We start from the raw sequence: 26,734 nt of genomic DNA on the forward strand, positions 1-26,734 counted from the left end.
ATTTAATTTTTAAACCTGAAGATAATATTAGTAGGGAAATTCCACGCATTGTATAAAACCCACTGGGGAAATATAATAGGACCAATTTTGCCAAAATCACAGCCTCTTTTTATTTTGCCTCACTTAAAGTCTTCTGGCTGTGGCTCAAGCAACTGTAGAGAGACCTGATGGGGCTATAGGAAGCTAGAGACCATCCCAAAGGACAGGTCAGCTAGACACAGAAGAAGCCAGATGTACCCCTGTTGCAGGGGTACAGATACTCCAAGTATCACTCTTACTTCCTGTGGACTTATTCAGGGACACACTGCCAGACCACACGGTGACTATTTCCAATCCTTTGCAAAACTTCTACACTGTTTCTAAGGATGGCTGAACTGGTTTCCATTCCCACCTAGAGTCTGCAAGGGCTCCATTTTCTTACCAAGCCCTCAACTGTACTTATTCCTGGCATGTTGGAAGCAACCGTTCTATGGAGCCCAAGCTCTCAATTCACAACCCTGCTTTCTGATCCCAAGAACATTACACCCAAGTATAGAAGCTTTCAGGTTGATGTAATCCCATTTCTCCATTTCTGCTTTTGTTGGCCTGTGCTTGCCCTTCATTGTGACACCTAAGAAATCATTGTCAGGGTCAGTATCAAATCGCTTTTCCCCTTATTCACCATAATCAAGATGTATTAACATAAGGATCACAAATAGAACAAAAAAAGAAGCTGTGACTTGTATGTACAATAGAATATTATTAAGCTTTACAAATGGAGATTGTGCAATATATGACACAGGAGTAGGCCTGGAAGACATTATAAAAGCCACATATAGGAAAAATGCTGTGTGCATAAGAATTCATGCCCATAGGAGCAGAGAGCAGGATGGTGATAACAGAAAGTAGAGAGAAAGAAATAATCTGAGACAGAGCATTCACTAAAGATGCAAACCCAGTTAGGTGGGGTGATCCTAGAATTTACTCTGGATACCCTTCATTAAAACACTGTAATCTTGTTTATTTTTATCATGTCAATGAAAAACTTGAGGAGCCATAAAGTTCACCAAAAATAAAGTAGTGTGGGTGTGCACATCTCCTAAGTGCTGAGATCACAGCAGTATGCCAACCCTCAGCATTCTGTTTTGTTTTTTAAGACTTATTTTTATGTGTATACGTGTTTTGCCTTCATGTAGTCTTTGCAGTGCCCTCAGAGGCCAGAAGAGGAAATCTGATCCCTTGGAACTGGAGTTACAGATGGTTGTGAGCTGTCATATGGGTGTTGGGAATCAAAAGTCCTCTGGAAAAGCATCCAGTACTCTTAACCATTGAGCCATCTCTCCAGCTCTTACTACTCAGCATTTTAACACATGCATTTCACATGACTCCCTCACACCTCTCATTTGTAGATGACTTGGGAAGTAACAAAACAAAATAAAACAAAACAAAACAACAGCAAAACAGCCACCTTCGTGAGATGTCTCTCCTGGGGTTTAGAACATCAACTTATTTTGTTCACATTACTGAATAGCATAACTAGAGACAAAACATGAAAGCATCATGAATGGCAGCTAGAGCATCAGAGCAAAGGAAAGGAGGAGAGATCTATCTCAGTTTTGAATCCTGCTTTGGTCCATGGTTTCATACTGCCACCACAGATGGTGATGCTTGCATAACACTCATCTTCAACCAAACTCTGGACCAAGTGCCCACCTACCCTATGTCATCATTTCACCCTAGGGCTGACGCTAACTATTGTGTCTTACACTATAGATGAAGAGGCCAGAGTCCTGATCAAGCTCATTCCTAAAGTTGTTTAGTCTGATGCTAAGACAGAAAATACCAGTAATGTTTGCTCCACACTGGCTTCCAGGCCCTCCAGAGAATCCTCCTTTCCCAGTCTCCTTCCTCTCATTCTGGCAACCTGTAGCTTTCTCCTCTATTATCCCAGAACACAGAACACAATTATAATCTGAGAACTTTACACAGTGTTTACCCCACAGCAGACATTGTTGGAGGTATTTCTCAGGCATTGTTTTATTCTTACATTATACCTTGGATGATAAACACTGTTATTCTCCATTTTTCAATGAACTTTAAGAGATTTGCCCAAGAGCAAGCAATTAAACAGGCGAACTTTGCATGCAATCAGCAAGTCCAAGTCCAAATGTGACTTTCAGTCACTCACCCTGTCCTACCTCAGAAGCTGGGAGTGAAGTGTCCAAGTGAGCTCAACATCATTTCTCACAGATGAAGACACAGACACATCTAGCCTTAAAGAAAAAAGACTCTACAAGCCTCTAGCTTCTCCCAGGACTTAGACACAGTAAAAGTTTTATTTAAACTATCAGCTATTTGATTGCACCTGACACAAAAATTCACCCAATCTTCAAAAGCCTCCCAGGCCAAAGTCCCTTCCAGCACAAATGTGGGATGGTTGTATCTTAGTAACCAACTTCTAACACACTTCCACTGAAAGGGCAGAAGGTTTGGGGTGCAAAATCAGTATGCTTTCCAGTTTTATTGTTGTTGCTGTTTTTGCTTATTTTTTAACTACTGGTATTATCTGCAGAGGGTTTGATCTCTAGCTTATTGTCCTTGAAGCAAATGCTGCCTCCTACCCCCACCATGTAAGTTGTTTTTGCTAAGCAGTAAACATCATTAGAAGATGCCATTCCCAGTATATGGCTTTGTCCAGGAAAAGTGTTCAACACAATAGCAGAAGGGTTGGGAAGTGTTTCATAAAAAGTCAACTACTAAAAGTGAGAGAAAGATTAAACCAAAAGACGAGGAGGAAGTTCTGTGTCTGAACTTCAATGTGCCCAGACTGAGGCATGAGGAGGGAGGGGCCCCTGTGTTCTGTAAGAACCACAGTGAATGAGGAGGCCTGGAGCAAACACTTAGAGTTCCGGGAGGTAGGAAGAGACTTTGTCTTTAGTGGTGTAGCCTTGGGTAAGGTACTTATGACCCTATAAACAAACCTTCAGCTGTTAACAGTCCAGGGCTGCTCTCATTCCCAGCACCAGACAAATGGCTCACAACCATTTGTAACTCCAGTTCTCAAGGATCTGATACCTTCTTCTGGCCTCTATGGGCACCAGACACATAAGTGGTGTGTAGAGATATATGCAGACAAAATACTCATATACATAAAATAAATATCTTAAAACTTGTTTAAAAAAAGAAATGGAAGTAGACAGGTATTAGTTTGGAAGAAGGTGATCAGTGGACCCAAGACAAAATGGAGAATGGAGAAATGATTGTGGTCAAAATCCCTTATGTTCATGCAGAGAGTATCAACATGAGACCCATTATTATGTCTGATAAACAAAAAGCCTTGTCCTGTAGCAGTCCCTCTATGGAACCAGGGCTGCAATGACACTATATTGATAAATGACACCCAGACAGGCACACTAAGTTAACCACATATAAAAAAAATGTTTATATTATAGGGTACTAAGATCAAATACATTCTTTTCTTTTTTCTTTTTTGATACAGGGTCTCACTGTGTAGCCCTGGCTGTCCTGAAACTCACTCTGTAGACCAGGCTGTCCTCAAGCTCACAGAGATCTGTCTGCTTCTGCCTCCCAAGTGCTGGGATTAAAGACATGTACCACCATACCCAGCCTCAGACATAATTATTTTCAAAAAGTAGCAGAGCCCAGTGAGCATTTGCCTTATTTGTTCATTCATGCATGCATTAATTCACTCTTCACAACAAATACTAATATTCATACTTTGGGACAGGCTGGAAGCTATAGATTAACACATATACATATATATGTCTATGTAAATATGCACAAACACACACACATGTACATGTGCATACATATATACACATATATGAACATATGCATAGGTGCATATATGTATGTGTTTATGTATATATAAGATGTGTTTACATATTTGTAAATATGTACACACATTCACATATATGTATATACACATAACATATATACATATGCATATCAATACACACACTCACATATGAATGATGTAGGGATCTAACCTAGTGTGCTTGGCAAGTGAGCTCACTACCCCTGAGCTGCTAATACCAACCCAGCAACAATGCTTATAGTCAGAAAAAAATTCCATCACAGAGGAAAAAAAAAAACACCAGAAAACAGAAGTCTTTTATTTTCTCACCTAAAATTAATGTTTAAAATAAACAATGATAAACAATGAGATCACAGACCATGACTAATGCTCTAGAATATTCCAGAGAGATCTGCTGTCTGTCTTGCTCTCCTGCTGTGTACTCACTTTCCCCTTGCACCTGGCTGAGTGATGAAATGTGGCATGTAGATTTTATTTGGTGACTGATTTTACAGCCCAACTCATCAGTGGATATTTCCATAGACCCAGAATCTTCTTACTCTCACAAATCTACTCAGAGTGAGTTTATGGCAAATTTTATATATCACTTTAAAAAAAAACCTAAAGTTAAACCCCAAATAAATTAATATCATTCATTTCAAATTTATTGAAAGCTATTTTCCAGGTTAATACAAACTACCATACCTATGTTACTTCATTTGGAAACAAATCTGTCATCCATGAAAGAGTGGGAAGAAATGTACATTTACCTGCTTGACCATACCTGAATAAGGACTCTCTTGACAACCAAATTTCATTCTGCTTCACAGTTTTCCAGGAAAAAAGCAGCAGCAACAGCATAGTAGATGCCATCAGGGAGGTGGCTGCACACCGGCTCAGCCCAGTGCAGAGCTTGTTCAGTCCATGCACAAAGAGGATGCAGTAGCCCATGCTGGAACACAGCAGAAGAGCAGGGTCACTGTGGGTAAGAGGTCACTGGAGGCTGGTAAGTCACTGTCTGGGGGTGGCTATGGGTAGAAGGTCACTGTTGTGGTTTAAATAAGAATGGACCCCATAGGCTCATGTATTTGAATGCTTTATCACCAGAGAGTGGCGCTATTTGAAAGAATTAGAAGGATTAGGAGCTATGGCCTTGTTGGAGAAAGTGTGTCACTGGTGGTGGGGAGGTGGGGGGCAGGGCAGCTTTGGGGTTTCAAAAGCCTATACCCAGCCTGGTCTCTCTCTTTGCAAACACATCAGGATGTAGCTCTTGGCTACTGCTTTAGCGTCTGCCTACATGCCACTAAGCTCCCTACCGTGATGATAGTGGACTAAACCTCTGAAACTGTAAGCAAGCTCCCAATTAAGTACTTTGTTTCATAAGAGCTGCTTTGGTCATGGTGTCACTTTTCAGCCACAGAACAGTGGCTAAGACAGTCACTGTGGGTTGGGACTCACTATGGATGGGTAGTTCCCCAAGCATGCTATTAGGACAAGCAGGCTTGCCCTGTGCTAGAAGAACACGTATGAGTTCCCTGTCAAAGAGAAGTTGTCTAAGGCACTAGCTCTCACATGATGGCTCACTACTTCTCCAGTAATGATGTGAAGCCACAGGCTCAAAGCCTCAGGCATGGAAGTCCTACATGGGACCTGAGGGGATTCTCTGGCCCAGGCTTCCTCATGCCTCCATCACAAGATATGGTCAAGTGTGTCTAAATTCAGAGACTGGGCTACTGCAGGTCCTACCCCAGCAGCCTAGAGGATCATCTGGGAGGGATAGCAGTCATTCAGAACCAGAGATGTGCCACCTACAAGGCCTCCCAACGGACCAGCTAAGGTCCCTCCATTTTCCAAATCCACCCACAGGCTGCCTCCTGAGCAGGACTAGCAAGCTTTCCTCACTGGCTATGCCCCAGCTTTCCCAAGTTTTGGCATAGCATCACATCTCTGAAAGTACCTTTTGCCACTCACACACTCTACCTTTCCATGGGTGCTGGGGATCAAGTTTACTTGAGGGCCAGCCCTCATTCATTATAATTCATGGAATACTATGTATGTAAGACTATTACAGATACCAAGAACTTATCAGTGAAAAACAAGCCTGTAATCATAATTCTGGAACACAGGGAAGAAATAGCAAATGAATTAATAGATTAAATACAGAGCATGTGTGTTATAATATGCTGCATGAAGAAATCAAGCAATGGAACGATGGGTATTTCAACATGGATGGTCAAATAAGAACCTGCAGACCTAGGAGTGAAGACCTGAAATGCACAGAGAACATGCCATGCAGACATTTGCATTCCCAGGCTTACTCTCTTCCCACTCTCCTCTACATAAAGACTGCTAAGGGGTAGGGTACCTTGTGTGGCCAGCACCATCTATATTTGACTTGGCACCGTGGCTTCTCACAAAGCTACAGGAGCCATAGGCTCTATCCAAGAAGATGCAGGTAAAGAGGGTGGTTAGGATGTCGAATTAGGTCAGACATCTAGTGAACAAAGGGCCAGTGAGACTAGCCCAGGAATTTAGACCCAGCACCTTGCCCCACATGCTGCCCTCTGTAGGGTTTTTGATGTGACAGGCTGGATCCTGTCCCACCCACTGTGTCACCTATGTTCATCTTAGCTCTGAATTCATGAGACCTTCCTAGCTGTAAGGACCAGAGCTGCTGTAACAGAACATCAGGAAGGAAGAGGGTGGGATCCCAGGAGCTGCCGACAGTGCACAGCAGTGTCAGCAGACAAGAATAATGAAGACAATGTCTGACACCATTACAGTTTGAATATCCAGGTGTTCACAGGTACTTCCTCTGCGCCAGGCACTGTGCTAAGAGTGTCAACTGAGCTCTCATCAGCATTTGCAGGGCAAGGATAGCACTCTGCATATGTCTTCTAACTTGAACTTCAAATCCTGTGTCATCCATGTCCTAAGCAAAGAAACTAAAAACTCAGATGAGTTTGAGAACCCCAAAGCTAGCACTCAACAAGCCAGATATGCAGACTCTGACAGAATGCTAAAATTGAGAGGCTTGCAAACTTCTTCTCTATAAGGCTAAGCAGTAAATAGTGCTGATAATTTCTATACTGGGGCTCACAAAACATCCCCCAAGTGCCCTGCATTTACCTGCTAGACTGGAGCAGCAGCCTCAAGGCCTCTCTGACTTTCCCAGTCCCAGCCTGCCTTCTTCATGTCTCTCAATCCTTTTTTCACAAAAACACATGAAAGGGCTTTCTTTGAGTTCCTGTATCTACCTAAGGACTGGATCAGCCAAGGGGAAATACAACTGCCTGTAAGCTCCTTAGGGAAATGACATCAACTGAGAAAGATTAAACTCCTACCATAGAAGAAGAGACTGAAAACCAATCACCTCACTCAGAGCACTGAGGCAGCCCACTGTCCACACCCAGAGCACTGTGTCACTATCCATACCCAGAGCACTGTGTCACTATCCATACCCAGAGCACGGTGTCAGTCCACCATCCATACCCAGAGCACGGTGTCAGTCCACCATCCATACCCAGAGCACGGTGTCAGCCCACCATCCATTCTTTGGGCCTCTCATCTCCTTTTTAGACCCACCTATGTGCCCCACTGGCCTCTTTCCTAAGATGAGAGTACAGATGCTTTAGCCTTCTCTGAACTTCTGAGTTAATGTGCTATCCATGAACATTAATGCATCTGTTTGCCTTTACTCCTGTTAATCTATTTATTGTCAATTCCTTTTATCAGACATAAATATCCAGACCATTAGAGAGCAGAGGGTAAGTTCCTTCACCTCTATATAGGCCACAGTGCCTCTGCCATCTATCCTTCACTCTATGTTAGAGCAAGCACACACCATGTAAATGCATGAGCACGTCTGTGCTCCAACAAAATTTATTTGTAAACAGTAGAGGGCTAGACCTGACTCATGGGTCACACAATTTGCTGGCCCCTGATCTGTGAGAATGAAGGAGAACCTCTCCTTACCAGTTGGCATCGATTTTTGTATCAAATAACATGATAAATTGTTTTTTCCAAAGTCCTTGAATTGACACATGGCTTCAGAAATGTTAAGCCATAGAAAGCACCCTTTGCTAGGTTTGCAATTTCTTGGGCACCATTAAGTTCTTTCAGATACAAACACTACAGCAAGTGACACACTCCTCCATTCTGAAACTTCATCCTTCAACATCTGTTTTAGTGCAGTTCCCAGTAGCAAGCAAAAGAAACATGTTATTTCTATCACCAGGGGCAAGATGAGGCCTCGAAGAGAAAGTGGAAAATCAAGCAAAAGAGAAACTACATGCTTTTTTTCTCCAGGGAGATGGAACCTGAGACTATCTTGCTCTGGCTACTCTGGTTAAGAAACATCTGGGCTGATGACCAGATATTTCCACACAGAGCACACAGGAGCCCTTACATGCCTAGCACCAGACAGCTTCTGAACCTGCAGAGCCACAAGCAGAACTGCCATCAGTGAATAGTTCTAGTCATCACTAGGATCCATTCCCTTCCTCTGTCCCTTCCTTCCTTTTGTCTTGAGACAGAGAGACAGAGACAGAAAGAGAGAGAGAGAGGGAGAGAGGGAGGGAGGGAGGGAGGGAGGGAGGGAGGGAGGGAGAGAGAGAGAGAGAGAGAGAGAGAGAGAGAGAGAGAGAGAGAGAGAGAGAGAGAACACAACACAACTTGTGGGGGTAGGTTCTCTCCTACCATGTGCCTTCCAGGAATCAAAAATCAAGTCATCAGACTTGGGGATGTTATCAGATTTAGGGTCACAGTTGGGTTTGAACACCCATCTTCAATAAGCCAATTAAAAGAGCTAAGTAAGTGAAAAGTAGAGGAAAGAGATTTAATTAATCTGGCAATACTAGGAAGAAAGACTGGGGTGGGTAGCTGGGATCACAGTCCCGTACCACCAAGCACAGCTGAAAGTATACCTAATATGTGAACAAGCTCCAACAATCCACTGAGATTATCAAAAAATAAAACTAATATAATGAGCCGGACATAACCCTTTAATTTGATCATGTTTAAACACTCTCAAGGGTCTGAAGGAATGTGTCCTTTGACTAAGTCATTTTGCTCTGCTGAGGCCTCTTCTCACAGTGAGTCTTTATCCCAGTTTTGTGGGAGTTATCCCTAGATGGTTCAGAAGTAAAGCCTGGGACACTCAGCAGAGAGCTGGTGGCGGTTGTGCCCCAAGCCAATGGCGACTATTCAGAAGCTGCAGGCTGCTGTGAGCCAATACTTAAGAGCACCCTCCACATCTACCTTGTTTCTTCTCCATCTCAAAGATTTGATGGAAAGTCTCCAGAGGACTGGATTTGGAGGTGAGAGTTCATTTGGTCTAAGAAAAACATATCAGTGGTACTGCTGACCAGCTCCCCAGTCCCTGCATGAGGTGCTGTGCTCCTGGGCTAGGATGGACAGTCTCTTCATGTGTGACTCTATGAAAGACTGTTGTGTCATTTTCCAGTGTGTCTTCAGGACAACCAGGGCAACTGTCATTGGTTCCCACTTTGATAATGGACATAGTTTTCTCTTGGGCTTTTTACAATAGTGTTTTCTTTCTCTTTCATAGTTCACCTAACAGCACTAAGATTTATGAGGCCTTTCCTGGTAGATAAAGCCAGTCTCTGAAGTTGGACAAAATCCTTGGTCTGTATCTCACCCCTGACACTTGTTGATTTGGGGCCAATTATTTAAATTCACAAGCTCTTAATTTCTTTCCTTTCTAAAAGGACATTATTTTAGGCTGTACTATGCCCACTGTACATTAAATAATAAATAATAACATTGAGATTCTTGTGCTGTAATAATATTAGAAGTAGGTAGTTAGTTTCTGCTGAACAGAGGGGGAGGCAGGAAATCTATAACATTTGTGTATGTTCCAGGTCAAAACAGTTATCTCTGTGCCAGTGTCCTAAGATCTCTAGGCCATTAGCAAGTAGAGGGAGTACAGGAGTCCTAGGTGCAGACTGTCTGGAGCTTCAGGATGAAGGAAAGGTTACTCTTGAGAGATCTAAGAATCAGAAACAGAGTCATGAGAATTCAGCAGTTCTGTGGTCAGAGATGAGTCCTTTAACCTCTTGGAAGCTTAACTATGTGTATTACAAGATTAATATTGCTTGCAAACTGGTTTCAAATGGTTGCATGAAAGAATGTATGTGAGCATGTTTCATAAAGTGAGTAAAATGGGAAAAGCCATGTTGCCATGCAGAGTGTTTTCGTGTTTATGAATGCTGTATTACTCTTGGAACATGGATAAAGCAATTAGAGCTATAAATAACCCAGTTTATCAAAGTTCTGCTTGAACAAGACAATTCCAAGTATTTTAAAAACACTCATGAAAATTATCCTTGAAACTACAAGCTCACTTGTACAGTAGTATTTGCTTCAAGTACCGTGTTTATCTACAATGTTTTATGGTGCAAATGTCATACAAGGTAATATGTGGATATACATGATCATGTACTTATTGGCATTTACATACCTCAGAAACAAACACATAAGCAATTCTTCCCTCACACCTATTTTGATTTGGATATAAACCATTCCCACAAGTGCACATTTGAATACTCTCTAAGAGTGTGGTGTGATCTTTTGTTTCCACTCAGACTCATACCACTAAACTTCTGCTTTCTCTGACTCCTGTGGAGTCTGTCCCCTTTTCTGCTCATATAGACTCTCCTGCAGCCACTGGGGGTATACTTTCTGCCCCTAGAGTGAAAAGATCCCAACTGGCATAAGGGTGAATATTCAACTGTTTTCTCTAAATTACCTAGAGCTTTCATTAACTATTTTTGCTTCATCAATTCTACAGAGTTTTAGTTTTTCCCCTTCCAGTGTGTCTTTTTTATATAAAATGCAAGAAAAATAGCCATAAAATTATACACTTCTCTTGGAGTCAGGATAAAAGAGAAAAATTTCATTGAAAGAATGATTTTAGCCCCGGACTCCCTTGCCTGCACAAATATGACATGCACAAAAGTGACATTTATCAGAGCAAGAAAATGTTATTTCTGTGTGTTTTGATGGTAAAACTTTGACTCCAGAAGCCTAGCAAATAGCCAAGTTCTCTCTCTTTTATCCAAAGATTTCTGGCAGCAAATAAGATAAGGGGCTTTTCTGGGTTAGGCTGGAAGGAGAACACAAGCCAGAAGGCTTGAGTGGTGTATGCATTGTTAATCACAAAGGAAGAAGCTAAAAGGGCACACTGAGTCAGGCTCAATCTGGCTTTTTCTAGTAAAACAGCCAGATCGGTCCCTCCAGGCTGCTGGACCCAGGCAGGTTTCCAGGAGGCTGGTTGGATTTCTCTGTGATGTACACTGAGGGAAGCTCACTTTTTCCAGGAACACTGACAGCTAAGTTTCCTTCCTTCCTCCCTCCTCCTTCTCTGCCTTCTCCTTTCTTTTTTCTTCCTTTCTCCTTTCCTCCCTTCTTTTAGTTACAGTGTTTCCTTTTGTGGGTCCTTAGTCCATAGGACTTGGAAGGAAACTCCAGAACAATTTTATTGGAGTTTGGAAGAAAACAAGGGGGTAAACAACCTTAAATTTCAGCAGTTGCCAGAAGGAGGAAAACAGAAAAGAGAGAAAACCATGTCATTTGAAAGCAGTCATATGGTAGAGGATGCAGGAGGCTTCAGACAAAATGGGAAGCCCAAAGTGCCATCACTATATTTATGAGACTCAATACTGACTATGTGTTGGAGCCATTCTTCTATGGGTGCTGACTTGATCTTTAAGGGTGCAATTATTTTTTTTGCATTCTAAATTAGCATTTTCAAAAGCCGAAGATTCAACTGGTGAAAGTGTGTGTAGGCTTTGGGAAAAGGGATAGAAAAAGGAAAAGGGAAAATTATACTTCTCTGAGTAAGTCAGAAAGAGAGGTAAGTTTAGCAGAGCTACATGTCAGGGTTCTTGTAAGTGAGTGCACAAGGCTACATACAGTTTCAGGGAAGGATTGAGTATGTTATCTCATTAAAGGGATAATTATTCCTTCCATCTCCTCAACATGGCTTTAGGTGTCACAGTCTTTCTGAGGGGTGGTATCTTGGTGAGGTGATTGACAGGCCCAGCTACATTAGCTTTTTTTTTTTTTTTAATGCTGTATTATCTCTAAAGGGAGGACAAAATAATATGTAATGTAATCTTTGGAGCAGATCAGAATGTTATGTCTCCTTGAGGGCCAGAGGTATATTCCCTTCTTTTATCCAGGAGTTAATGGATTTCCCTTCCTGGGGCTCAATAAACCACTGGAGTCCATCTACAAAGACTTTTAAGATTGTAACAGGTCATCAAGAGCTGAGACCCTCTCTGGGTATGATGCTACATGCCCTTATCCTCAGTACTTGGGAAAGTAGAACCAGGCAGATTTTTTCTGAGTTCAAGGCCAGCCTGGTCTACATGCTAAGTGCTAGGCCAGCCTGTGCTACATAGTGAGACCCTGTCTCAACAACAACAACAAAAAAGGAGTTGAGACCCTAAGATCATTCAGGAGATGGGTTGAAACTGGAATCTAGATATATCTTAGCTCCACTGTGAAAACCCAAAGCTGTTCATCAGAAAGAATTCAAGTGTCTGGACCCTCATACCTCCAGTGCTCATTTAGGAGAGGAAAGATAGCAAGAACCCAGAGTCCCCTCATGGCATTCCTTGCCTCTGGCCAGGGATGTGAATGGCACTGCTGCTTTCTGGGTCCCTGCACTAAAGCTGCCAGATCTGTTTCTACCTCGTGTCCTCATCAGCTCAACTCACATATGGTTATGAAGACTAAGAACTCAAGGGAGGGCTTGAGTCACTGACCTTCTATCAGCCTCGGAAACATGGCTCAAGGGCAAGAAGTCAACAAACCTCTGATCAAGAGGCTTTGGCATCTGCAGGGCCAGTCGCCATGCTGGGCACAATGGTGGCAAGGGCAGGGTCCAACAGTCATTGGCAGGAAGGAGTGCTGAAAGGTACCCAGGCAGGGCCTCAGAGAGGAAAGGATGGTCATCTTTGGGACAAAGGCTAGATACTGACACTGGTGTAAGACTCTTGGCTGAGTCTGACATAAGCAAATCTAGGCTGACTCCCTGAGGTAGGCACTTGCTCTGGGAAATACTGACATTTTCTTTATAACGCATTTTTATTTTCACCCAAATCAGATGACTCCTAAAGTAATCGGGAACTCTGAAGCCCTGCTCAGGACACAACAGCACAGGGCAGAGTTTGTTTCATCTGTTGCCCTTGGACTGACTCTAGTCAAGGATGACCACAAACTCCTGATTCTCTTGCTCACTTCCCAAGTACTGGGATTATAGATGTGTATCACCAATTTCTCCCTTTGATGTAAAAAAGCTTCATACCTTGCTCAAGGTCACATAACTAGCAAATGTCAGAACAAGACTGTCTCCTGGTTCGGTAACATTTCCAGGAAAGTGGCCCTGGGACAACGACATCGAATAAGACGGCACATGACAAGGTAAAACAAAGGGCAGATGTGCAAGGCTAAGCAACGTGGAAGCCACAGCTAAATTTTTTTTTTTGTCATTTTTGAACCATTTTCTCCAAAGATAATGTTTTTAAAGTTTAATTCCTACTTTATAAATTAAAAGGGGGGATAAAATAAACTGAATATAGTAATATTGGGTAAATCAACAAGTATTTAGAAATATCACAAGTATAATTATAAGACATATTTGGACAATGGCAGTTTGGTAAGCAACTGCTGCTTATAGTCCTAATATTGGAAGCTCTAATTCCTGTCCCACTATGAGTACCTCTAAGCCTGTGAGTTAGGGCACATGAGCAAGCCTGGTCCCTGGAGATGACAGCAGGGCTCAGAAGGATCCACTGCCTTACAGAGAACTGTCTCTCTGGAGCTCTCAGGGTTCCTGTGATAGGTGAGGGTAATTACCTAGGCATGTACAGGACTCTCTCGGCCACCACAAAGCCCACCCTGAAGAAGAGGTTGCTGGCTGGAATGAACGGGAACACGAGGAACAGCAAGCCGGCCAACACTTCCTTGTGCTCCAGCCTCTGAAACACACAACAGGGAAAGGACATGTGGATCTCTGCTCAACTCTGCCTCAGACAGCATATCACCAGAACCCTCAGGTTCTCAGTTGATGACTGACATCCTAGAGCTGAACTGACCACAGGAAGACCCAGTTAGAGGTGTTAGCCTGTCACACACCCATCTGTGCCCAATATACACCTGTCACCAGAGACATCTGACATGGGCACAGTTGGTGGTGATCACTGCCCACCACTCTGGGAAGCCTGAGAACTTTGCTGCTCAGTCTATCCCCACCCCTCTTCCATAGCCTCAGGACTGTACAGAGGGCAAAGCAGCTGGGCAGAGCCAGCCATTGAGATACAATGGTACTCTCTCTTAAAGAGGAAGTCAAAATGGTCACTAGCAGGAGCCAAGTTTTGCATAAAAGAGATGCTGTTCTGATGGCAAAATTGAGGGTGCCCATGAGGTTCAGCTGAATTGCAGGTTTCCTGGTACCTCTCAAACTAAACTAAAGCGGATTTTTATTTTTTATTTATTTATTTAATTTATTTAGAACCAAGATCTCTCTCTGTAGCCCTGGCTGGCCTTGACATCCTTCTCCCAAAGCCTCCCCCGTACTGGGATCATTGGCATGGCCACCGGGACTGGCTGCAAAACTTTTTAAATTAAAAAACCACTATGAGCTGGGTGGTGGTGGTGCCCATTTCAATCCCAGCACTCAGAAGGCAGAGGCAGGCGGATCTCTGTGAGTTTGAGGCCAGCCTGGTCTACAGAGTGAGTTCTAGAACAGCCAGGGATACACAGGGAAGCCCTGTCTCAAAAAACTAACAGAAAAAAGAAAGAAAGAAAGAAAGAAAGAAAGAAAGAAAGAAAGAAAGAAAGAAAGAAAGAAAGAAAGAGAAAAAAACTCACTAAATTGGTAAAGGACCTTTTCTTAGTATTTGTAAAGATATCTCTTAGTCTTTGTGTAACTAAAATTAGTAAAAATTAATTGGTAATGGTTCTATTAACTAAAATCTCTCTCCACAGAGCTCAAGGAACCCCATAGGAGAAAGAGGAGGCAGAAAGAATGTAAGATCCATAGAGGATGGAGGGCACCAAGAAAACAAGGCCCTCTTAATTAACATGAGCAAAGCTCATATGAACTTACAGAGACTGAAGCAGCATGCACAGGGCCTGCACGGGTCTGCACCAGGTCCTCTGTGCTTATTATATTATAGCTTCTAGTTTATTGTTTCTATAGGATTCCTGAGTGTGTGAACAAGTGGGCCTCTTTTTCTTGTGCCCTCTCTTGGGCTCTTTTCCTTCTGTTTGTTTGTTGTGTCTGACTTTAATGTGATAGCTTTTGTTTTATCTTATTATATTTTATTTTGTTATATTTTAAAAAAATGAATGAACGAGTGTAAACCTAGCACTAGGGTAAAGATTAACAACAGAACTGTTGTCTATACCTGCTAGGAAAGAGAAATCAATTTTCTTCAGTGGAGTGACCCAACTAAAGTTGGGTGGTAGGAAGGAGGAGAAGATCTGGACAAACTTGACGGAGGGGAAGAATACAATCAAAACACATATAAATTTAAAAATAGTTGTAAATAATAAAAATAATTTAAAAAAGAAAAGTGGCTTTTTTATATTTACATGTTGTAATGGACACTGCAGATGGAACTGTACTTCCGTGCATTTATATGCAGCAGATGTGCTTGAAGAGTTCTAGTTAAAATACACGTAAAGATATTGAATATTGTTAGTTTAGTGGTAGACTCTGTAATCCCAGTACTCATAAGGCAGAGGTAGGAGGACGGCTGCCAGTCCCAGGCTAGCCTGTGCTGCAGAGGGAGGCTTTCAAAAACAAACAAAAGCTTAAGAGTAGAACTTGGTCTACAGGAAGCTAATGGTTGCTAGGGGAGGAAGAGGCATTTCCATTGCTGGTATGGCCACAGGTAAGCAGCCTGTACTCCTGTAAATAAACACTCACCCAGGGTCTTATAAGAAACCTGGATGAGATAAATTTTTTTAAAAGCATGAAAACAGAAGAGTACAAGGTGGGAAGAGCAGCAGAGGGAACCGGGAAAGGATAATGGAGGGCAAAGGGCTAAAAATCCATGATATAATGTATGAAAATGCTGTGATGAAACCCATTATTATGTATAATTAACACATGCTAATAAAAAACAAAGAAGGAAACCAAGTAGAACTTTCCATGTCACATACTGCATCTTTAATGATTCCCATAAATATTTAAAGTATTATATTACTTTTAATAACTAGAAAAGAATAAGATAATATCACAAACATAAATAAAATTCCCTACCAGGAACTACAAATACTCTAAATACACAAAGTAAAAGATTTGTCACCTGGGTTTTATTAAAATCTTTGTCTTATTAACTACCACGAGCAGAGTAATGAAATCTCTTGGAGAGATTCCCCACCATGTGAACAGTTCCTCTCAAATGATTTCTTTGTTAGTATTGACCTATAGGAACCAAACTCCTTAGAAGAAATAGGGTAAATGTCATTTTAGTGGCTTCCAAATCAGGTAGGCACAGAGGAATGTTATGTGTGTGTGCATCATGCACTTATACATACATATGTATATATTTCTAGGATCTCCCTAGATTGCCAAATAAAAAAGTGAAAAAGAAGAAGAAAACGAGGAGCCAGTTGACTGTGTTTAAAAGCTACAAGCTGTCTGTTTTAGTTTTCTTTCTGTTGCTGTGATTAAGCACTCTGACCAAAAGCAACCTGGAGGAAAAAAGGGTTTATTGGGCTTACACTTCCAAGTCACAGTCCATCACTGGTGGAAGTCAGGGCAGGAATTTGAAGGCAGGACTGATTGCTATTCTACATACCATTACCTCTATCCAAGGAACTTGGTTCACAACCAAAGAAGTGAGACAGGAACCAGGGTGCGGCTTGGTGGTCGGAAGGTAGGCTTATGCTCAGGCAGCTTTCTTATGCAGTTTAGGGCCACTTGCCTAGGGAATGGTGTCACCTACAGTAAGTTGGGTCTCCCTACATCAATTAAGAATCAAGACAACCCCCCCACAGACATGCCCACAGGCCAGTCTGACCTAAGAAATTCCTTTATTGGGATTCTCTTCTTAGATAATTCCAGACAGTTAATCAGGACACTACCCTTCTAATTCAGGCAACAGTCTAAGGTTGCCAAGGGTATTTCAGTTCAAGGACCTGGACACATAGCAAACAACAAACATACACTTCAGAATCCTGTTATACCAGGTCAGGGGATTTCTCACAAGCAAACTCTGAAGATAAAGCCCAGAGTGAGTGCCTTCTCTATTCTCAGCTCCTCATTATCCTTGAGTCTATACTGAGTACCTTGAAAATAATCTTTTTATTCAGTTTTAGTTTGTAGAGATTGTTGACTTTTACTTTCAGCTTTTTAAAAGCTAACATCCAGAAGAAATCAATCTCTGATTCTCCATTTTAATAGATCTGACTCTATAGTTCATTCAAAACATCACAAAGGCTGTTACGTGTAGCAATGCTCTTATGGATGGAGATAGACTGAGCCAGGCAGCCGAAAGACTGACCTTACCCTCAGCACTCTACTTCAGGAACCAAGAATACTGTTCCAGACTGCAATAGACCATGCTGAGGTAGATGCATCAGAGAGTCCATCTGCTCTACACAAAGGACCTTGAATCCATTCCCCAGTGAAGGTACTGACAGTCACATTCTGAGTGGCTGTTTACATTCTTACCCTAGCAGCCTTTCCAGCCTCTGCTTTTCTCTGGCAGCGACTAGCTTGCCCATCTATGACACAGCTCCTGCCTAGAATTTCTGTTAGGCTTTGAAAATCGATTGTTCCTTCAGACTAATGGAACACTTTAATCCCAAGGATCATATACAAAGTATTAAGAGTATGAAAACTTAACTTGATAATGGCATTCAGAGGTAGAGTCCTGTAAAGTGATTAGATTTGATTTAGTCATTAGCATGAACTCCATGAGTGAATCCTTTAAACCTTATGAAGAAGACCACACAAATGAGTGCTATATGCATACTTCCTCCATGATTATGATACAGACAAAGGGGAACCCTCACCAAAGTCTGTGTCATGCTTTGTGGACTTTGAGCTTTCAAAATGTAAACCAAACAAACCTCTTTTTGAGGAGTTTGCCTCAGATATTTTGTTATGTTAACAAAAACCAAATGAATTCATTCTCTAAGGCTGCTGCTCTCACCCTGTGTGTCCTGCTGGGACTTAGGTTCAAGGCAGCAGAGAGAAGACTGCAGGGATAGAAGAGAAAGCACAGTTTTAAGGAAGATCAAAAGTCTGGCACAGGTGAGCTGGTGAGGCTGGTCCAGAACACCCAGACACGTTCCTGTCTCCATACAGTGTTGATCATTGCTTTCCTGTTAGGCTTCAGCCCTTTGGTAAACCTCTTATTTTAAGATTAGTGATGCTTTAAACATATATAGCATTGTCTAAAAACCAGAAAGATGGGGTCTGGAGAGATAGCTTAGTTGATAAAATGCTTGCCTTGTAAGCATGAGAACCTGAGTTGGATCCTAACACCCATGTAAAAAGCCAGATGTCATAGTGTCCTGTAATCTCAATGCAGGGGGAGTGGAAATGAGTAGACCCCTGGGGGAAATGAGTAGCCTGCCTGACCTACTTGATGTACTTTATTTAGGCCAGTAAGAGACCCTGTCTCAAAAACCAAGGTGAGTTGCCAGAAGAATGTCAGTCAAACTTGTTCCTTGGCCTCCACATGCTCTCACACACACAAACACAAAATTCAAAGCTGATTCCTGGGAAATGGTTACAGCTGCCTCACTCCTCACTCTGCACACCCAGGACCCCCGACAAAGCTCTAAGAAGATGGGTCAAGGATAGTCTCCTAGGAGATGAGCATACTACATATCTCAGGTTGGACTACTGTGTATTCTCCTAGACGGATATCAGAGGGGTGAATTCAACTGTGGCAGAATGGGTTCAACACCAGTGTGGCTGCCCTTTACTCTGGCTGGCTCAGGCTGGTGGTGTCATTTCCTGACTTTCTTGAGTGCTGACATTTCCTGGTAAATGCTCACAGAGTAAAAATTTAGAGGGGAAACAAATGGAGAGATTATACCCGCTCTGAGACAAAAGGAGAGAGCATAACTCCACGCCTTCTCTCAGCCAATTTAAACACTGCTTTTTCCCAGCCCAGACTCCTGGCCAAGAGGCACTGCCAGATTCCCTAATGAACAGAGCCGGAGGAGGGTTGAATCATAGCATTCAAAACCGACATTTTGGATTTCTGGTCTTTGATTTTGAATCTTGGCTGTTTTTTTTCTGAACAAAGCTTTGTGTTTGATTTATACTTAATTAATGGTCTGCACTTTCTTGCCAACACTGGTTCCCGAGATTTCTTCTTCTTATCTCATTCAACTGTACAATTATACAATTGCACTGCAGGGTTAAATGAGGTGGAATGCTGAAGTGCTCAGACTGCCTTACTCTGAGCATAAGCTAATTTATAACTTTACTTGGAAATGTAAAGTCAGATTTTTACTTAAACGTGTTGTTAAATGTTTAAAGAAAAATCAAGGCAGACATCTTCAAAGGTAACTTACAGGATAATGAGTACAAAAACATGCATTTGCATAAGCTAGGTAAGCACCCATAAGAAGTTCAGAGAAGTCAGCAAAGTGGAAAATGCTGCTAAATAAGTCTTCACCCAATTAGAACGAAAATATTTCAGTAATTTAGGGAGACATGGGGGGTCAGAAATGACTGCCTTCATCGCTAGCTTTGGTTCTGAGCAAACGTGAAAACAGGGAGTAAAACCTACATAGTTTTGTTTTAGACAAGGTTAGACTGGAAGGAAGTGGCAAGATGAGCTATCTTCTAAGGGTCTACTCAATTTACAAATCCCTCTGTGACCTGCTAATCCGCATTAGTGGAGGACAGGAAGAGGCAGGAACATATGCTGGGGGAAAGCTGCCATCAAATTTCAGGTTGTGGCTTTTGGCAATTACCTGTCAATCCAACCAGTGGGAAGTAAAAGTTTCAAACTCAGGGCTGAAAGCTAGGCATGGCTGTGCACACCTGCCATCCCAGCACTTGGGAAGTCCAGCCTGAGCTACTGAGCTACATAATGAATCTCCTCTCTCTCTCTCTCTCTCTCTCTCTCTCTCTCTCTCTCTCTCTCTCTCTCTCTCTCTCGTATAAGTGTGTGCAGGTATGTGAGGAAGTGTGTGCTCACCAGTAAGAGCATGTGTGGAGGTCAGAGGTTACAGTGGATGTCTTTCTCTACAGTTCACTTCATTTTTGAGACAGTCATTCAGGGAACTTGAAGCTGAATGCTTGGGTTATGCTGGATGTCCAGTAAGCCCACAGGCTCTACCTAGTTCTGCCTCCCAGCACTGGGGTTACCAGCACATGCCACCAGGCTAGACTTTCATGTGGATTCTGGGAGTCCAAATTCAAGTCTTCATAAGCACTTGACCCACCAAGCCATCTTTCCAGCCTGAGAGACTCCTAATCTTAACCACAACAAAACAAAACACCTGAGATCTGACTGACTCCAAAGCCTATCCTTATTTTACAGTCAACTTCAAGTGTAGGTAGAAATGTCAGGCTGGAATACCAACAACAGTCAGGTGCTGCTCTGTGGAGGAAACCAGATGAGGTGCTGCATGGTCTACAAAATCTCACCCCTTCTGGCATCTAACAGAGGGCCTCAGAAGAACACAAGCCCAGGTGTCCTACAGTCTACACAGCACTGTTCCTTGTCACATGTCCTGCCGGAGGAAATCAAGGAATAGTTTGAGATAGCCATTACTCTCCTAAAAACAAACATTTGAGACCAGACACCTAACATATGCATGCTCACTGACTGAAGTTAAGACATAACATTTGGGGCCAATGAGATGGCTCCATGAATAAAGGTGCATCCACCATGCCTGACAACCTGAGTTTGACAGCTAGAATCCATGTGGTAGAAGAAGCACACTGACTCCTACAAGTTATACTCTGACTTCCACACACATGCATGTCACAGGTACAGGCTCACGCACATGTACACACACACACACACACACACACACACACACACACACACACACACACATTTTTTTTTTTCAAGACAGGATTTCTCTGTGTAGCTTTGCGCCTTTCCTGGAACTTGCTTTGTAGACCAGGCTGGTCTTGAACTCACAGAGATCTACCTGGCTCTGCCTCTCGAGTGCTGGGATTAAAGGTGTGTGCCACCACCGCCTGGCAACACACAAATTTTTTTAAAGGCAGATTTCACAGACCTTGGTTACTGAATAATAAATCATTACTATATCTTAAAAGGACTGTAGGGGAGATAATGATTCCTTTTGGCATGACAAATTAAACACTATGATGGAATTGTCCTTAGCAAATCAAGTAAAAAATTAATTTTTAATAATTATAAATTTAATAATTATAAAATAATAAATTGTACCACAGAAATACAGAGTAAGCTGAGGGACAATGGCCTTCTTAAATCTAAATCTTGATCTTGTTCTGAACTTACCTCTTCAACAGTCAACAATTTATAAACTGCTGAACATGGTTTGTCTAGGAATGTAATGTGATTGACACTCAGGGTTCACTCAGACAGAAGGGTCTCAGGAATGAGGAGGAATTTGGAGAAGTACTGTAGGACCTCATCAGACACCTAGACTTCAGGAAGTGTGTTGCATGTGCCTAGGCCTATTTGGTAGAACAGCAAGGACCCATGATACAAGGAGTGCCATTATGTTAATCAGATATTTGCTGCTGTAACAGAATGCCCCAGAGATAATCAATGGAAAAGATAAAAAGTTTATTTTACTCACAGTTGTGGAAGCTTTAGTCCATCATTGGTTAGATTGCTGCTCTTTGTCCTATGGGAAGGTAGCCTATCACTGCAAGGTCTAAGCCCATCAGAGTGACCAAAAAGCAAAAAGAAGAGTGAGTGGAGCCAAAGCCCCAATGGGCACACCCCCAGTGACCTAACTTCCTTCCTCTAGCCTCTTACCTAAAAGCTCAGCTAGGTTCCATTAGCACTTCAGGCAGGGACCATGTCTTTAATACATGACCTTTGGAGAACATTCAGATCCAAACTTGGGTAACCACAGAATCCAAGGTCAATAAACTTAGTTCACAAGAGTGTCTCAGGAACGGAGGGAAGAGGAGAACAGTCAATCATTCTTCCCTTTGTAAGGACTCATTGAGGATCAAGGATAGATTTAAATGCAGCAGAGTGATGACTGGATCTGCCTCTGCTGGGGTTGAGGAAGCAGGCAGAATAGGAGTCAGATGCACTCTAAGTCACTTTGTCCTATGGATGTGTGTGGCTGGCAGAAATGTTTTCTTACCTACCACACTTGTGCAGGGACTTCTACTAAGCAGGCACCCCCCAATGCAGGATGCTGTCAACATCTTTCAGTGACAAGAAGCTTATCTTGCCTCACTTGCCGAGAGCTGTGTTTCATTTACCCACATGGAACTGCCTCAGAGGATGAACACTTGTTCTGTGCTCTTTGATTAATGATAAGGAGGAGACATAAGAGGCACATGGCTGTGTTCTAGTGGAGATCCAACTGGCTTACAGGAGCATCTCTTAGCAATAACTCACCCTGCTTTATCAAACAAACTGCAGAGAAGGGTCTGGCTTACTTCAGGTCACTCTGTAAGTGGATGACAAGATTAGGAATCCTCTTTCCTAAGCACTAAAGGAAAAGGACTCTGAGATTAGGCATAATCAGGTAGATTTGGTTTCTGTCCCCAGTCAGTGTCCTCATCTAGAATCAAAATATCTTCTCTACCAAAATGCGTTACAATTAAGGGGATATGTCCTGTTTTACTGTTTCTGAGGTATGTGATGGTGAAAGCCTGGTGGATAATTCTTTTCTCACAGAGGCAGTTAAAGTGCTCTTTTCACAAATTACTGGCCTGGCATTCTCCCCTTATTTTTCACTATGGGTTCAACTCACCACAGCTTAAATTTACTGGACTAATAACATGGGGCAAAGGATGGAAAACAGGCTTTATAATTTAAAATGGTTTCAAACACCTGTAATTTTCCAAATCCAACCACAACATACCAACTTTCTTTGTTTCAAAGCAAGGAAGAGGCACCCATCAAAGGGCCTGTTTCTGTCAAACACTCGACCGTTTAATGAGAGGACACTTTATAAAAAGTAAGGTCTGACATCAAAAAACAAAACAGACCCACAGTCATGCTTTTCTTGGGGAATGTTTGTAATGTTCTAAGAGAAAAATATTCTCAACAGAAAAACCAAGGGTAATGTGTTTCTTTAGCAAATGTTGGCGTTCAATTATTTTCAAGTGAAGATGCTGATATGATGGGAGCCTAAATGTATAAAAACTCAAGTTTACTTGTCAGTTACTCAAATCTAAACAAGTTGTGGTGCCTGAAACAGAGGGAATTTTCAGGGCAGTGCCAAGGAGGGCAACATTAGTAAATGCTGTTTTTTCCCAATTAATCATTGTTCAACACCAAATACCAAACTCCTAGGTTATAAGCCCATAGCCAGTTTGGCCACTTGAACTGGCCAGATCCTCTTGTAAACACTAGAGGCCTCTGGCAATCAGAGTCAGATGGGTTATAGAAAAGAAAGTATGCCTTTGACAAGATTCTGCCCGAATGCAATCACTTATTGGAACATGCTGGCTTCAGGAAGCTCCAGGGACTCCCTCCTCTGCCCTCCAGCTCTCCTACCAAAATCTTCCATCATCCACGGCTGGTAACTCATTTGTAATCTTAGCATGTGAGGGCCTAAAATCAGAAAAACCATAACTCCAGGATAGCCTGGGCTACATAAAACCATGTCTCAAAAAATAAGAAGAGAGAGTTTTCCAGGAAAGGTACCCTCTGTAGTGACCAAGCAGCAGGGCACTGGGGACCCTCCAGATCTGCTCTTAAAGCAGCAGTGAAGCAGGAGAAACAGCTTTTCCTTGTTCTGGGTGTGGTGTCCCTTTGCTCACACTTTGGAAACAGCCGCTCATGAAGAGTAGAACTGATATTGTAGTTGACATTGCCTCCCTGGACTAGTATTTAACAGATGGCTTTGTTAGCCTGGGCGCAACACTGTGACCAACACCCCCCCACACACACACACACACACACCACACAGGGGTGGGGAGGAAAGGAGGTGAGTGGTAACAGTCTCTACAGAATGAAAAACAAAGTTCTGTATTGAGAAAAGGCTGAACCACAAGGCAGAAGTGAGGAGGCCAGTCAGGCCAGGGCAATAACCTAGGGCTTACAACTTGAGCCAGGTAATGGCAGGGAGGGGGAGGAAAGTGCTCACAGCATGGCTGACATGAGTTAAGTAGAAATGCTGCAGTCAGGGAAGAGGAAGGAAAGAAAAAGAAAAAAAAAACACAGAGAAGAAGCTTCAAGAATTTTGGCTCAGGCCAGCAGTAGAATGCTCTGGGATGGAAAAGGTTATTGAAGAAATAGACTGATGAGTTCATTTAGCAGTTAATCAGGGATGGTGGACTTGGGACGAGATGCACACACAGACAACCATTTCTTCTATTAGCTTACGATAGTGAGATGCCCTAAACATGATTTCATTTATTAATACACTATAAGTGAGAAAGAAGTTTCATAGAATGTACCATGTGTAAGAACAGAGACAGAAACACTAAGATTCCTATTACAAACTTGTTTTCCAATGCCCTCTGCTCTTTAAGCAATGTACTCATAAAATGCATATTTCCCTTTTAATGAGGGGTAGCTGTTCCCATGCTGTACTCATCCATCCCATGGGGACTATAACCCCCTACCTTCTAAAGAACCTGATAATCCATCCCTGTCTCATATTTCCCAATTCAATAAGCAACACAACAAGCTTTTTGTTCTCAGCTTCTTGTTCTACTACTTTTAACTCTGAAATTCATAATTTCATATTTCGTGGCTGAGAACAGACGAAAATATTGTGCTCCTTTAAATAAAACTTTATGTTCTGACAGAAACAGAAAGGACTGAATGGCCCAAGGAGTTACAAAAATATCTTTGACCTTTTAAGTTTAAATTTATAGGAAGTGTCTATGGTAACAGGTTAGTTCCATAGAATGGTCATTCATTGAAGTAAGAGAAATAACAAGTGTTAAAAAAGAAGATTATGGGGCTAGGGAGGCTGTGTGGTCATTATGTGCCTTCTGTGTATGCATGAGGACTTGAGTCTGATCCCCAGCACCCTCATCTAAAGCTGGGAACAGTAGTGAGTGTTTGTAACCCCAAGGCTGGGAGGAGGGAGAAAGAAGGGGCTTAGGGCTTCCTGGCTACTCAGATAACCTAACCACTGAGCTCAGGCTCAGTGAGAGATTTGCTTCAAGAAAATCAGGTAGGGAGTGAATGAGGAAGATACCAATATTAACCTGTCCTCTGTGTATGCATATGCACAAGCACACACAACTGAAGATTACCTTCCAAACACTAAATCGGAGCATTGACTGTGGACACTAAAGTTCACTGAGAATCACACAACATACAAATCAAGAAAAGCAAATCAAGCTGTTAGCAATGCAGGAAAACTTCTGTTAGTAGTACACTACACTCTAATTCTTCTATTAAGTCCTTCAGCTGAAGCATAAACATCAGAGCGGTAGGTCTGCCGTTTGCTTATTAAGTAGTATGACTTGTGCGAATGGGATTGTCCTGTGAAGGCAAAGGACAAAGAAAATTATTTAATGATATGGAAAAACTCCTGTGGGCCCAGATCAAATGCAGAGCAGAGAGTGCAAGGAACAGGAAGACTACATCACACAGGACACCTGAAAACATGATTTGTAGGTTTCAACTCCAGAGGAAGGAGGGCAGAGGGGCTTGTGAAGTAGCATAGCCATCACCCACAAACAGAAAGCTGTGGGAAAGGCTTGGCTATTGGCCTCTGGTTTTCATGTAATCACTGAATAAAAAGACACATTTCTAGAGTGTTTTCTGCTTCACTGTTTGCCACAGAGGAATAGAAGAAAGTCAGCAGCCACGGCATCAAGAGGATTGAGAAGTAGCTGCAAAAGGAAAATGAGGACTGGGCTGGAGACCAGGCCTCAGGAGGCCCTGGACTCAGTCTCAGCACCCTTAAAAGATACTTTCTTAAAAGAAAATTAATTTTTGATAAAATTTCAAGTACCTTCCCCCCCCCCCCCACTAACAAGAGTTTTATTAAGATAGGAAAGGAAGAGACAGATGTGAACAGGCCTAAACACACGTGGTCAAGGGAGGAAGTTTCAAGTACCTTTAAAGACATTTATTACATCTCTCAAGTTTAAAGACCATAAAGGTGTGACTCTAGTGTTCACCTATTCCCTGATGCTTGCTGTTCTCTTCCAACTCTTCGTTATCATTCAGCTATAACTACCAGGGTTAGCTGGTTAATGTTAGGTCTTTTGGGCTGTCCTTATGTCTAGAAATGAGCTCAAACTTGGCTATAAGAGGACTTCTGGTGGATAGATAAAAGCCAACATTCCTCAGGAACTTGTGAAACCAGTTCCCATCTGCTAGAAGGAGTCATTTATCTTACCTCTGGCAGAAGGGATATATGATTCCATTGATATGTACCTATGGCTACATATCAAAGCCCATGCTGGCCTCCAGGCTTCCTTAGCTCCTACTCACAAGTACTTGTTATACAATTTTCCACCAAAGTCCATGATCTCATCCTGGCCCTTCTCAACTCAGATCCTGCTCTCTTTATACCCTCTGTCCTTGGTTACACATGCTGTTCTCACTAGTCTCCTCTGCCCCCACTTGCAATATGCTCTCTTCCTGCTATTCTCCCTTTTCTCAAGAATACAGCCCTGACCATGTCTAGTCTGCTTTCTTTTTTCTTTACTCTGGACTCTTCCAGATGCCTCTGGATATTTTCTCTCTCTTATGCACAATAAAAACCTTTCCCTTAATCATACCATGGGATGGTCATGTTGGCAGTTTCTTTACAGTGCCGCCT

At 42.3% G+C, this 26,734-nt stretch overlaps 1 protein-coding gene across 1 annotated transcript in view; it reads right to left on the reverse strand.

Moving 5' to 3' along the window:
• The window catches only part of Tmtc1 (transmembrane O-mannosyltransferase targeting cadherins 1), a 220,369-nt gene that overhangs the window by 66,693 nt on the left and 126,942 nt on the right, over window positions 1–26,734 (reverse strand). The window contains 2 exon segments of the mRNA XM_036181071.1: window positions 4,581–4,748; window positions 13,682–13,803. Of these exon segments, the coding sequence (XP_036036964.1) occupies window positions 4,581–4,748; window positions 13,682–13,803 (290 nt within the window).

This window comes from Onychomys torridus, chromosome 3 (assembly GCF_903995425.1).
Source record: "Onychomys torridus chromosome 3, mOncTor1.1, whole genome shotgun sequence".
Classification (NCBI taxonomy): Eukaryota; Metazoa; Chordata; class Mammalia; order Rodentia; family Cricetidae; genus Onychomys; species Onychomys torridus.